Raw genomic sequence first — 12,817 nt, 5'->3', positions numbered from 1 at the left:
CCCCCAAGACAGGCCCCAGGCTAAGGCTTCAGCTTGCTGGTTCTGTTCACATGGTTCTCTGAGTGTCCCTAGGGAAGAACAGTTCCTTTCCGTGTTCCCAGGAATGGGCTGTCTGTCTTCTTACTGTGGATGCTGGACTATATAACATGCCTACTGCTGGTAGTTACTTCCTGATGATCTTCTGACTGAGGGTGAGGTCCCACCATGGTGTTTTTGGGTTGTGTTTTGGTGTTTTTGTTTTTTTTTTTTTTTTTTTTGGTTGGTTTTTTTTTAATTGAACCAAGTGCACTATTTTGTCAAAGAGTTTGCTGTTGGTATTTGTAAAGTAGTGAGAATGGGAGGGAATGAAAGCTTGTACTAACAGGTAGTGCATACCCAGAATTTCTTGCTTATTGGAGTGGTATTTGAGAACCCAGTTTGGCCAAGGTTTAGTCAGAATTCCAGGGTTCTTTCTTTGTTGGGTTCAGGTGGAGCTGTCAAAGGATTTGTTTCCCAGGTGCACTGAGAGAAAGTGGCCCCCTCCACTCCTTTCTGACTGTGCATGCACAGGCTGCTCCCCTGCAGCATTCTTCCTTCCATAGTGCCTATCCTTCAGGACAGCCCCCATCACCCCTCTGAAGCACACCCCTCTTTGTATTCCTATAGCCAGCTAAGGATGTTTAACACTCCCCTGTGACTGCCACAGCTTTGTCATGAGGATTTGGGCAGGACATTGTCTGCCTGAGGTGAGATAGTGCTGCTTTCTTGAAATGCAGCACCTGCTCCGTGGCATCTGTGTTTGCTGTTCCGTGGTAAATACGACAGAGGCGGAGGGACCACACAGCACACCTGGGGTAAGGGCAGCCATGTGCTTTGCAAGGTGCAGCAGAGATGGGCTGGGAGGTTCAAAGGCAGGTTCATTGGCCCACAGCCCTGCAAAACCACACAAACGCTGTTGGCTGGAAGTACCAGGATGTGTTGGCACAACAGCTGGTGGCTACTTAGTAACTAAAGGCAAACCTTTTTCTCAGGAAGGGGTTACAGGCTGCCTTGTGAGTGACTTCAGAGACGCAGAACTCACACAACAGCTGTATGGGTTAAGTTGAAAGCTTGTCACATACCAGTAGTGCTGATAATGTTATTCACAGAGATAAAAATTGTATTTCTTCATGGCGCCAGGACATAGTTTATTGAAGACTCACTTCTTTCCACGGAAGAGATCAAACCAGGCCGTAAGTGCACAGATGCCTCACTCTGTGCTAGAGTAAAGGGAGAACATGACTGACATCAGTGGAAACTCGTGGCCTGACTCCTACTCAGAAGTTACTCTACAATTACTTACAAAGCTGCCCCTTTTTTTTTCAGAGATAAGCACCCTATCTTTGCTTATATGCCCATTTACCAGGACGCAACCAACAGGTTGTAGGTTCACAGCCACCCTTGTTGCTCTGTGTCCATACCTGTTCCAGGATAGCTGGACCCTTTGCAGAGACTTGTGACATGTTGATAGCTACAAGGGCATCAATAATTCTTAATGAAAAAGCACTGAACACCAAGGCCTGAGTACAGAAATCTGCACTTCTTTGTCTGTGACCCTGCTGCACCAGTCTCTCCTCCACCACATGTAGAAATTTCCTGCACCACTCAGAAATCACTTTAAAAAAGATTGATTTTGTTTCTGATTTGAATGTGTTCTTCTTCCACTGCAGCTTCTGCCATCAATCCCTCTCATGTATTTCCTTACTAGGTTGCAGATTGTTTTTTCTTTGAACCACTGATTACTAGATTTTTGATCTGTTCTGCTAACACCTTATGCCTGTGGACAGCAGTCTGCTGGTTCAAGCATAAAACCTCATAAACGGCATTCATCAGAAGACAGAATCTTTACTGTTGTGGCAGAGGTCACAACTACTGGGCTTCTGATGGTGCCAATGCAGGGGTTCATATTCCCAGGGATTTAATGTGCTCCTGCCTACTCTGTCTGCCCAAACTACAGCTCTGTCTGGCAGCACATTTTAAGGTGGTATGGAAGAGTATGGCCCCAGTAATCTACACGTCTGTGACCTTGATCCTGATTGCTGAAATTCTCTTTATGGGCATTTAAGCTCAAAACCCTCTCCATAGCTTCCCTGGTGCTGTCTGGACAAGGAAGCACAGCGATAGCATATCCCAGTGCATAGCCATGAATTCCTGACTAGCCTTTAGTTAAATTCCTGGAGAAACTCATTAACTTCAAGGTCTGACATTTAGCATCATGGAGAAGTTGACTTTTAATGGTTTTCTGTAAAGCCCTGTGAAAGACAAGTCTGTGTCCCAGAATTCAACTCCATTCAGAACAAGTGGGATGTAAGAATATAGGAGCCAAGATGTAAAATACATCCATTTTTGTCTAACTTTCAACAGCATTTTTGCATAATTTCATCTGTGATATTTAATCTCCTAATGCTACTCACTGCTTGATTGTCCCTGGAGTGACTGGGTCACCGCTGTTGAAAGTGAATTGATGTTTTCTTCACTCTTGACCTGACATTTAAATTTTTTTTGAGACAGCCAGCTATAAATGTTTAAAATCAAGGCCTCCTCTGCTTTATCTGTCTTATCTTACCTCTCATTTGTGGTGCTTTAGGAGTAATTTCAAGTTTTCTTCTTTCCCCTCTGTGTTCAGGGTTGCACGTGATCTTTTATTGGTCTGACTGCATTGCCACAGAGGGTTGTAGTTATGTGCACAGGATTGCAACATTTGTCCAGTTGAAAATGTTGTAGAGAAATAAAAGGAGTATCTTCTGAAGTCTAAAATTAATAAAACAACTGCCAAAACCTAAGAAAAATATTATAAGAACAAGTATAAAGAACAAGTTCTGACAGAGAACAAGGAATTATGCTGGCAACAACTGTAAACATCTGTGTGATTCATGGCCCATACTTATACATACATATACTGCATTTGGTAAGAAAGGTAATGCTGAGAGCAAAAATGAACACAATATCTTCTGTGTAAGAATGGCTTTGAAAGATTATATGGTACTTCATTAGTAGGCTGGGAAGAACGTGAGATAGTAACAGCAGCTTTAAATATAGACTAGAGCCTTAAGTTTGAGTATGCAAGGCATGAAAAAGGAGTTTTGGCATGGCCACATGAAAGCTGAGAACATCCAGATCAGTCAGAAAAAGAAGAAAAAGTGACAATGACTAGCATTTAAAGTAAAATCACTACGTTCACTCTTTCTCTCCTTTCTGCTTTCCTAATCAGTACTAAATCACTTGGACAAATAAACCAACTTTTTAAAGATACAGCCTTTTAGGTCCTTATGCTTTTTGTTCATAAAGAGCAGGAATAAGTGGGGTTTTGTTGGTGGAGGGGAGAGTTGGGTGGAGGGGGCAGAAGTTTCAACCTCTGGCAACCTCAGACTCTAATCTATGGCGAGTTGAAGACAGATGTTCAGACACTGGTTGGATTCACTGTTAACATCCAGGCACATTCCACAGCTCAGGGGTGTTTATTGGACCTCCTGGTCAGTGCTAAGCCCTTTTTTTTTCACAAGTCTGTGTGTGTGTGTGCGGTGTGTGTGTACATATGTAATATATAGGTACATCCTGTCAGATGACATCAGAAGTAAATGTAATATAATTTGGCTCTTCTAAAGTTACTATGGTCTATCTCTGTCAATCAAAAAGTGTTTCTTGGCTACATGCTCTCACTTCTAGCAAATGAGCTGCCTTCAGTTTGCTGATGGGTTCAGAAAAGTTACTTTCTTTGCTATACAGAATATTTTAATTTGCCATATAATTTTTATAATGAAAGTATGTAGCATGTTGTGTAGAGAAGCTCAACTATGAACAAGTTGCCTAATCTAGAATTATGCATGGAATGAGCAAGAGGGAGCCATAAATCCAGCATGTTTGTAGTACCTATCTAGCAATCCCAGTAGACTGATTCCCAGACGTTTGAGGATACCTAGGCAAAGATCATGTTACATTTGCTGTGTTTCTCTATGCTTTTCCTGGATTTCCCTACCAGTCAGTGTGTTGGGTTAGATGAGTTTTGTTCTGGTTCAACAAAGAATTCTTGTGATCCTAAATGGTCATCCATGGTCTTCTGCAAGATCCTCAGCACAAAAAATGAGAGAGATGTCTGTGCCTGCAGAGGTGAGTTAGGGTGTTCACTGTGTGTGCTGATTAGTGACATTTATAGCGCTGTTTCCCTGCTTTGAAGAAGGGAAATTTTCTAGCTGTCGTGCAGGACATTCAAGAAGGAGATGAATTGGGACAGAGGAGGAAGGGGCTCTCTGTCAATGTAGAAGTGCAAGTACAGGCCTGAGGACCAGAGCTGACGGGTTCTAGGTTAAAAATACACTTTTTGAGTTTTCTGTTAGCAGAGAGTAAAATAAATCCCGAGGTTTCCACAGCCCAAGGGGAGTATTTGGGCAGTGCTGTGTAACATTCAATAATTAGGGTGAATGGCATTCAAATGTTTCACCATTTTTCTGGTGAAGATTTATGTGTTTCAAGGTGAAGTAGATGAGGTATGGCATGAGAAATCCACAGATTTCTGCTTCAGAACATGCCAAGGGAGGAAACAGTATAGGGTAGGCTCATGGTAGTCATAATCTTGCTTCCTGCGAGCTAAAAGGAGCATTTTCAACCTATATTTCCCAAATCCCTGTTAAGTGTGGGATGTTTGCCCAGGTTTTCCTTGAAAGGATGGCTCAGCAGAACAAGCATGGTAACAGGACCCTACAAGCCTACTTAGGCATGTAACCCCTGAATGAGGCATGGGTTAAAGCCTTTGCTGTTTGAACTGTGTACTTTAGCTCAAGACTCCCACGCAGCATACTGGCTTTTTTGAACGTGCTGCCTGGTTGTGTAGGAGGGCAGTGGCAAGGCAGTCAAACCAAAAGGAAGGCTTCTACTGTTCTGATCCCCCTCCTACCTCCACTGATCCCATGGGAAGATTATTTAGGGAGATCATCCAGCAAAACCCAAGCAACACTCCCCTCCACCCCCCTGGTTACCCACAGCTGTTTGTTTTGTTGTGTTTTCCACCGGGTAGGTTTCCAGCCAGCTGGCCTCCCTCACCGGGCCATCGTCCCATGATATGAGTGCCAGTGTTGGTGCAAAGGGAGAAACCTGGGAGCTCAGGGAGGGGGACAGTGACAAACAAGCTTGGATACTCTGAGCTAAGGTATGTCCGAGCATGGCTGAATATAAATATACAAAAGGCATCAGAATTAATAAATAATCTGCATGCTATATATCACACCGTGTTTGGCAGTGAGAATAAGGTCAGCGCTGTGGATAGCCTTACACACTTTAGCTTGATCAGGATCCCCACACTCCTCTGGCAGTACTGTGCTGCAGAAGTGACCCCTCTGACTTCAGTGGAAGTACTTGTATTTTCTAAGTAGGGGGAAACCCATGGCACTCCCAGTTCATTCCAGCTCGCTCTGCTCTGTCAATTCAAAGGAAGCAAATAGCCATTTCTACTTGTTCATGTTTAGAGCAAGTTCTAGCAGTGGCTTGAGCAAAGATAAGGGAATGTGGGGTTACAGCTCTCTAGGCCACAGAGCAGTGTCTTTCTGGGGTGAAACACTGCAGGGTGGCAGAAATATTTGTCTGTTTGCTCAGACAGATGAAGCATTCACACCAGCACTGAAATTCAATGAGGGAAGAGCATGCAAGAGTGTTCTTTAAAGAAATGTTTTCCACTTTTCAGCACAAACTAGTCTCGAACTTTTCTATCCAGCAAATGATCCTGTTTCAGTTATTTGTATTGAAATGAAAAGTATATTTTGCTCCTATTCACTTTCTTTTAAATGCATACGAAGTTGAGAAGCTGTGCAAACTGTAGATATGTGGAACAGCAACAGTTGTACTGTACTCAAAAAGGTAGATATGTAGACAGGCTCCATATCCTGGAAATGATCTTGAGATCCTTAGCTCTGCACACAGAACTCTTCAAGGGGCTCTTTCTTTCCCTTTCCCCACACTGGGGAAGGCACCAACAGGCTAAAGGATAGAATGTAGTTACAGATCATGGGAGAATGGCTTCCATCTCAAAGAGTAGGTTTAAATTAGATACTAGGAAGAAATTCTTTACTGTGAGGCTGGTGAAGCACTGGCACAGGTTGCCCAGAGAAGCTGGGTGCCCCAATTCCCAGAAGTGTCCAAGGCCAGGTTGGATGGGGCTCTGAGCAACCTGGTCTAGTGGAAGGTGTCCCTGCCCATGGCAGGGGAGTTAGAACCAGATAATTTTTAGGGTTCCTTCCAACCCAAACCATTCTGTGATTGTATGAAATTCTCTATCAGATCCAATTGACTCCCAGGGGATGCACACAGCTCTGCTGTTAGCACAGCACCATGGCAAAAGAAGCAAATCAGCCCACAGGGTCCACTGCATAAACAGCCTTAACCAAATCTTCAGCCCAGCTTAGACCTTTAAAAATATTTGGGGGGGTGATGTCAGCACCTGGGTTGCCAACACACTTGTTGGTCTCCACCCTCAGCCTACTTTAGTTCCCACAGAGGGACAGAGCATCCAGACCAAGTGGGAGATAGGCAGAAGCTTGGAGGGAAATAAAATCTGCACTGACCCAAAGTCCAGAGGCAGAACCACTGGGCTCCATTTACCTCCTCAAGGTAAAAGAACTGGCTTACTTATTAGGTCAGACTTTCTCATGTGCAAGGACATAGGAGGCTGGCAAAACAACTTGAAAATGTAGGAATTTCTTAACTGCATGCACTAGGCTTTTAATATTTAATCTGCAAACTAAAGCAGTTTCAATTGAAACTCTCTGTCTTCATACTGGTATGGTCCTGAGGCTTCTCATTTGCACCAGAGACGTTACAGCCTAATCTGGTTGCGTAGCTGAAATTCTTTGTCTAGAGTTTATGCTTAATTTGTTTAAAGGTTCTTATTTTATTTACCTGGTATGCAGATTGGATTAGTTCATGACATTCATGATAAAGTATTCTCTTTTCTCTGCATGAACTCCAAAAGCATGTAAAATTCAAAAATTGCTGTCATAAACTAAATAAAAAACAATAACCAACAGAAAAGTTTTTGAGTACAACTTGAATGGGATTTTTGAAATATGAGATTTTTAGCATTTTTCAATTCATTTTTTCCTTGAAATTTTAGGAAAAGAAGGAGTTTCTTGAGAAAATACTATTTCATCTGTAGGAATGACTCACAAAATATGTGAAGTTCTTCAGAAATGAAAATGTCTAACCTTAGGTTCTCCTTGTACTTTTGGTGGTAACAAATAATTCAGATTTATTAGTCTTTCTCTATAAAATAGTAGTTTACACTTAGTTTCTTAAAAAAAAAATACACAGAAAAATACAGGAATTTAGAAACTCTTACCAGTAGTATATTTACAATGTATTCTTGTTGAAAATGTTAATTGGGGCTTGGGCATTATTTATTTAAAAATGCTTGCTCTAAGCTGGATTGATGTCCACGGACTGCTCACACCTGTGCACTGTATTTTGGGGTGACACTGGGAACGTCCTTGTCAAATGCTGGAAATCAAAGAAGGTGATAAGCTGCCAAAGATGGCTTTTACTTCTTAGCACCCCAGTGCTTTCTGACTCCTGGCCACTGAAACAACATTTCTTTAGACCAACGTAAAAAGTTCTACTGACTCTGCCACCTTCATGCATCTGTCCTTTACATATTTTTCTTTTATTTTTTTAAGAGAGCCTGAGACTTGAAGGTTGAGCTCAAGGACACATCCAAGCAAGTCACCGAAGTTTTCCCTTTGCTCTGCCTGCTGACCTCTGCTCTCTCCTCATTATTCCCAAAAAATGGAACATTCCACACGAGAAATTTGCCTCAACTTCATGATTGTCCTGATTACTGTAATCCTCATGTGGCTCCTCGTGAAGTCTTACCAGGATTGAAACTCTCAGGAACTCTGGAGGTGATTTCAGTGTGTGCCTCCACAGACATCAGTAACACCCACAGCATGCCACAGCAATTAGCTTTCAGTAAACTGAGGATGTCATGAACCCCTTTTTTTACTCTGTCCTATCTTGTGCCTGTGCTGATGTTTGTTATGGGTCTGTGATGGTGGAATTATTTTAGTCTGCAGTGATCCAGCTGTAAAATGTAAGATGCTTAGGAATGGTTTGATGTGGCTCTCTCCTCTGGTAGTTTCTGTGAGTGCTGTATCCCCAGCCCACCATGCTGGCTCATTTGGCAGCAGTGTGGGGTACTTGAGGGTATAAAACTGCAGTGTGTAATGCAAGAGCCTGTATTTTCCAATGTAAGAGGAATAAACTTGCTTAGAGAAAGGAATATGAAACCTCTGCTTTCACTTGCACATTTTGTTTAAATAAAGACCATGTAAAACCATTTTTTTTGAGCGTTCCTTATCTCTCTCCTGACCTGAGCTGATAACAGCTGTGGTACAGTGTGATATGCAAGTGGGGTGGTTTGCTTGTTCCTCCTACTTACATTTTAATTTGTATTTAAAAAAAAAAATGCCGTAGAATGGAAACCCTGCAGCATAACAGACATGTAACCACATACACGACCTGTTGGGGTCACTTTTCTGTCCAGAGAGACTTACACACTTGGTGCCTGTGGATACGGACTTCAAAGAGAGCCTTTGTCCCACTGAGGCATTGTCAATAATTGCGTTCTCTGAGGCTTGATTTTGGGCAGGGATTCCCACAGTCCTATTTTTGGCCAAGCTATTTTTGGAGCAGTGCCTGGAGGGATGAGCCTGGCCAGTTGCAGGCATAGGTTCCCGCTGGCACCCCAGCCCTGCCGTGAGCCTTGGCCAGAGCAGAAGTCCCTCTGGGTCCAGTGTGGCACACCAGGTGCCACGGCACAGCCGTGCCCAGCCTCAGGAGGCTGAGGTGTGACTGTGTCTGGGTTGCTGTGATGTTGTCGTCACCTGCTAAAAAATCTTGAGCCAGCTTGAAGAGCCCACAGTTCCTGGGCTTGTGAAATCAGTGATCAAGCTCCTCCTCATCATTCCCCATCTGTCATTTTAATGGCTTCAGAGAATCAACGTCTTCTACAAAGTACAGCTTCCTGTAGGAAGGCAGTTAGGTATGTGCCATGCTGCTGATTGCACATCTCTTTTCTTTCCAGGAGCCTGGAAAGAGCAGACAACATTGCAGGGCTGTGCTGGGCTACCCAGGTCTTTGATGGTGAGGCAGAGCTGGCCCTCACAGGTGGCATTTGGGCCCACGCTTCAAGGAAATAGCAAATATTCTTTGTCGCTGTTGTACCGGGGATGGTGAAAAAGCAACATGGAGTTCAGTCCAGGAAGGGAATGGAATTATTTATTAATTTCCAAACTCCTTTATATAACCTGGTTCGCCTGAATGGCATAAGGTTATTGGTCCTTTGACCATCCACCTCTTAGAATGATTGGTTAAACCTACAACACCCATTTCAAAATATTTCTCCAGTCAGTATCATAACAATACTGCACAACAATCTTGCACCTGCAAGATAAAGGATTGATTTACAAAAACCTCTCACTGTTTTCAGCAAGAATGCTTGTGAAAGCAAACTTTCACATGGATGCTGGCAGAAAGCTGGAAAATTTCTCAGCATCAAGCTTTCCGCATCCACAATTCTTGTAGCACCACTTATTGAGGGGTTTTGCTGCTTAAAGTTTGCTAACAAATGAGCCCTTGCCCTGTGTCGTTTGTACTGTCTGGGTTTGCAGTCTTGCAGTATGTGCCTTTCATTCTCCCAGTCAAGGAATCCCCACTGCAGTGCAATGATAAAAAGTCACCTCTTGTTTATTCTTGGCTACAAATGAGCAAACTTGCCTCCAGCACTTCTAGGGATGGCAAATTTTCTGAAAAAAAAGTGCTGCGACATTGAAATGAACTTCTGTCAGCAGTGGATGCAGCCTTTCTCTGCAGCCCACCTTGTACCAGATGCTGCTCTATTATCAGTATTGCATCTGGTCTGTTTGTGTTCATAAGCTTGGCTGAGATATGCAAGCAATGGCTGGAGAAGGACATGGAAAATCTGTTTTTAAATACTGTGAATACTTTATAATTCAGTATGAAAGATGAGAATCTTTCACTGGCTGTAACTCCCAGAAGAGAGCAATACCATGAGTAAATTGACATTTTTGGGCTCATCTCAGTCTAGCAATGGAAAAACCAGAGGTGTGGGCTTCACTGTCTGAACTAGCAGTGGTCCAGAAACAGTTCAAAGTGATCCTAGCAGTTTTCAGATAGGAAGAATCACAGAATGGTTTGGTTTGGAAGGCACCTTAAAGATCACCTACTTTCAACCCCTCCTGCCAAGGGCATGGACACCTTCCCCTAGACCACTCTTTCACTCTAGATCTATCCCCTCTTGTCCTATCACTATATGCCCTTGTAAGAAGTTCCTCTCCACCTCTCCTGCAGACCACTTCAGGCATTGGAAGGCTGCTAGAAGGTGTGCCCAGAGCCTTCTCTTGCCCAGGTTAAACAGCTCTCTCAGCCTGTCTTCAGAGGAGAGGTGCTCCAGGCCCCTGATCATCTTTGTGGCCCTCCTCTGGACTCACTCCAACAGCTCCATGTCCTCCCTGTGCTGGGACCCCAGAGCTGGATGCAGCACTGCAGGTGGGGTCTCACCAGAGCAGAGCAGAGGGGCAGAATCCCCTCCCTGGCCCTGCTGCCCACGCTGCTTTGGATGCAGCCCAGGACACCTCTGGCTTTCCAGGCTGTAAGGGCACATGGCTGGGTCATGCTGAGTTCTCATTATCTCATTATCCAATGCCCCCAAGTCCTTCTCCTCAGGGATGCTGTGAATCCATTCTCCACCCAGCCTGTATTTGTGCTGAAAGATGCTGAGAAAATGTTCTAGAGAGTATGGATCATCCACAACTTTTAGTCGCCAACCTTTTTCAGAGTCGACATGCGTCTGACTTTGACAATACAATTAAGGTAAATCACCTGGAACAAGTTCCTAAAAGTGAAAACACCAGCCTAAGTGGTTCTCTTTTCAGGCATTTCTAGTTTTCAGGCAGACTTTGAATGAGATAAGTTACTTGCCTAGGTCATTTGCCTGAAACTGAGGAAAAAGGCAATTCAGTATTTAGTGCCAAATGCTGTGAAGAGTCAGCACTTTGTAGGTGTACAGGCACATTAATGTCAAAGAACTTCAATCAAATACAGATCTATAAATACAAAATTTCCTAGTTTGAGAGGCCTTAATGTAGGTGTTTGGTGTGACCCTTAAGGCTGAAACTCTCTCCATTACCTTCTTGCTCACCAAAGAACCCCTGGATGAGAGATGGTTCTGTGGAGATATATGCTATCATGATTTTCCATCCCTTTCCAGTATAAAGGAGATGGAGAACATCAAAGGACTTCTGGGCTAATAGTGATTTGTCTTTAGTCTATCAGCCAAATTATTTTAGGCAAAATTTTAATTAAAACAATACTTTAGCGTAAGTAGCTGCTCTACCCCTTCAGCCTCCCTGGGTAAAGTGTTGGAGTGCTTGACAGTCCTCACAGTAAAAAAGGGTTTTCTTATGTTTCCTGAATTTGGGTTTGTTCTCATTTCCTCTTGTCTTGCTGTTGGGCACCACTGAGAAGGGTCTGGCCCTGTCTTGTTCATTCCCTCCCAGCAGGTGTTTACATACACTGAGATGATCCCTCTAAGCCTTGTCCAGGCTGAACAGCCCAGCTCCTTCAGCCTTTTTTCGTATGTCAGATGCCTCCTCATCTTCATGGCCCTTTGCTAGAGTCTCTCTCTGGAAAGTTCAGCTCTGGGCACAGCATTCCAGATGTGTCTCCAGCTCTGAGCAGAAAAGAAGGATCACCTCCCTCAATCTACTGGCAATATTCTGCCTGATGTAGCCCAGGAGGCTGTTAGGCTTCTGCTACAAGGGCCATGGTTGGTTCATGGTCAGCCTGGTGTCCACAGTGAGCCTCAGGTCCTCTGCAGAGCTGCTTTCCAGCTGCTTGGCCCCATGTATGCATTTGTATGTCAACATTCGACCCGCAAGAAGTTTCATACAGTGTGCCCAACACATCAGTGCAGCACAGTTCCTGCTCGTGAGGAGGATTGCCCAGGTGACACTTTACTACCCTCATTCCCTCTGCAATCCCACCTCCTCTGTTAAAGGCACTGTGTGCAGCAGCAACTGCCCACAATGAACAAAACAGTGGTTGCTCATGACTGACCTGGCCCAAACGGGGTAATTTTCCCTCTGACATCTAAGCATAGAGGAATTAGCCACACACAGATCCAGAAGTCCAGCAGCAGTCTCTCTGGTCACTTTACTGGGCTTTGGATCAGGCCATAGCTACCTAATTCCAGATGTTCAGATTTCAGAAGCTTGACTCTAGACCTGGTAATTTGCAATTGCTAAGCCCTTAGCACCTCACTCCACAGAAACTCAAGACACAGGGTGTTCAGCATGCTTTTGGGAAAAATCAGACCACTAGTTTATGTGCCTGGATACTAACCTAGAAAAAATTTAGGCACTGAGATTCAAAACTTTGGCTAAATTGTTCAGTGGCGTTTACCAGAATGCTTTTATCAATTCAGTGTGTTTTCAGCTGAAACCAGTTTCTGTATTTTTTTTCAAGAAAACCACTTTTATCAAGGAAAAATAAAATTTGTCAAAGGCAAACGTCATGATTGAAAGCCAACTGTGTCCACTTTGCTTTTGAATGATGAGTCACTGCTGCTGTAGGCTGTGTGACCTGTGCCCCCTTCTCCTTTATTGCCCAGGCTCCAGGCCAGGCAGGTTCTCTATCCCATGTGACATAACCAACCACTCTCATGACATGCTACCTCCAAGTCACAAGGTAGGAAACTGTGATGCAATGAGAGAGAGGTGAGTATGGAAAAAAAAGTGAT

At 43.8% G+C, this 12,817-nt stretch overlaps 1 protein-coding gene across 1 annotated transcript; it reads left to right on the top strand.

Annotated features, from left to right (window-relative positions):
* The first annotated feature begins 6,514 nt into the window (after positions 1–6,514).
* SLN (sarcolipin) lies at positions 6,515–8,335 on the top strand. Its single transcript, XM_017729502.1, has 2 exons — positions 6,515–6,615; positions 7,677–8,335. The coding sequence occupies exon 2, from the start codon at positions 7,786–7,788 to the stop codon at positions 7,879–7,881; it is 96 nt and encodes a 31-aa protein (XP_017584991.1). The 5' UTR covers positions 6,515–6,615; positions 7,677–7,785; the 3' UTR covers positions 7,882–8,335.
* The last annotated feature ends 4,482 nt before the right edge of the window (positions 8,336–12,817 follow it).

This window comes from Corvus brachyrhynchos, unplaced genomic scaffold, assembly GCF_000691975.1.
Source record: "Corvus brachyrhynchos isolate BGI_N302 unplaced genomic scaffold, ASM69197v1 scaffold253, whole genome shotgun sequence".
In the NCBI taxonomy this organism is placed as follows: Eukaryota; Metazoa; Chordata; class Aves; order Passeriformes; family Corvidae; genus Corvus; species Corvus brachyrhynchos.
Note: the sequence above shows the minus strand (reverse complement) of the source record. Positions and strands in the feature narration are given on the sequence as shown.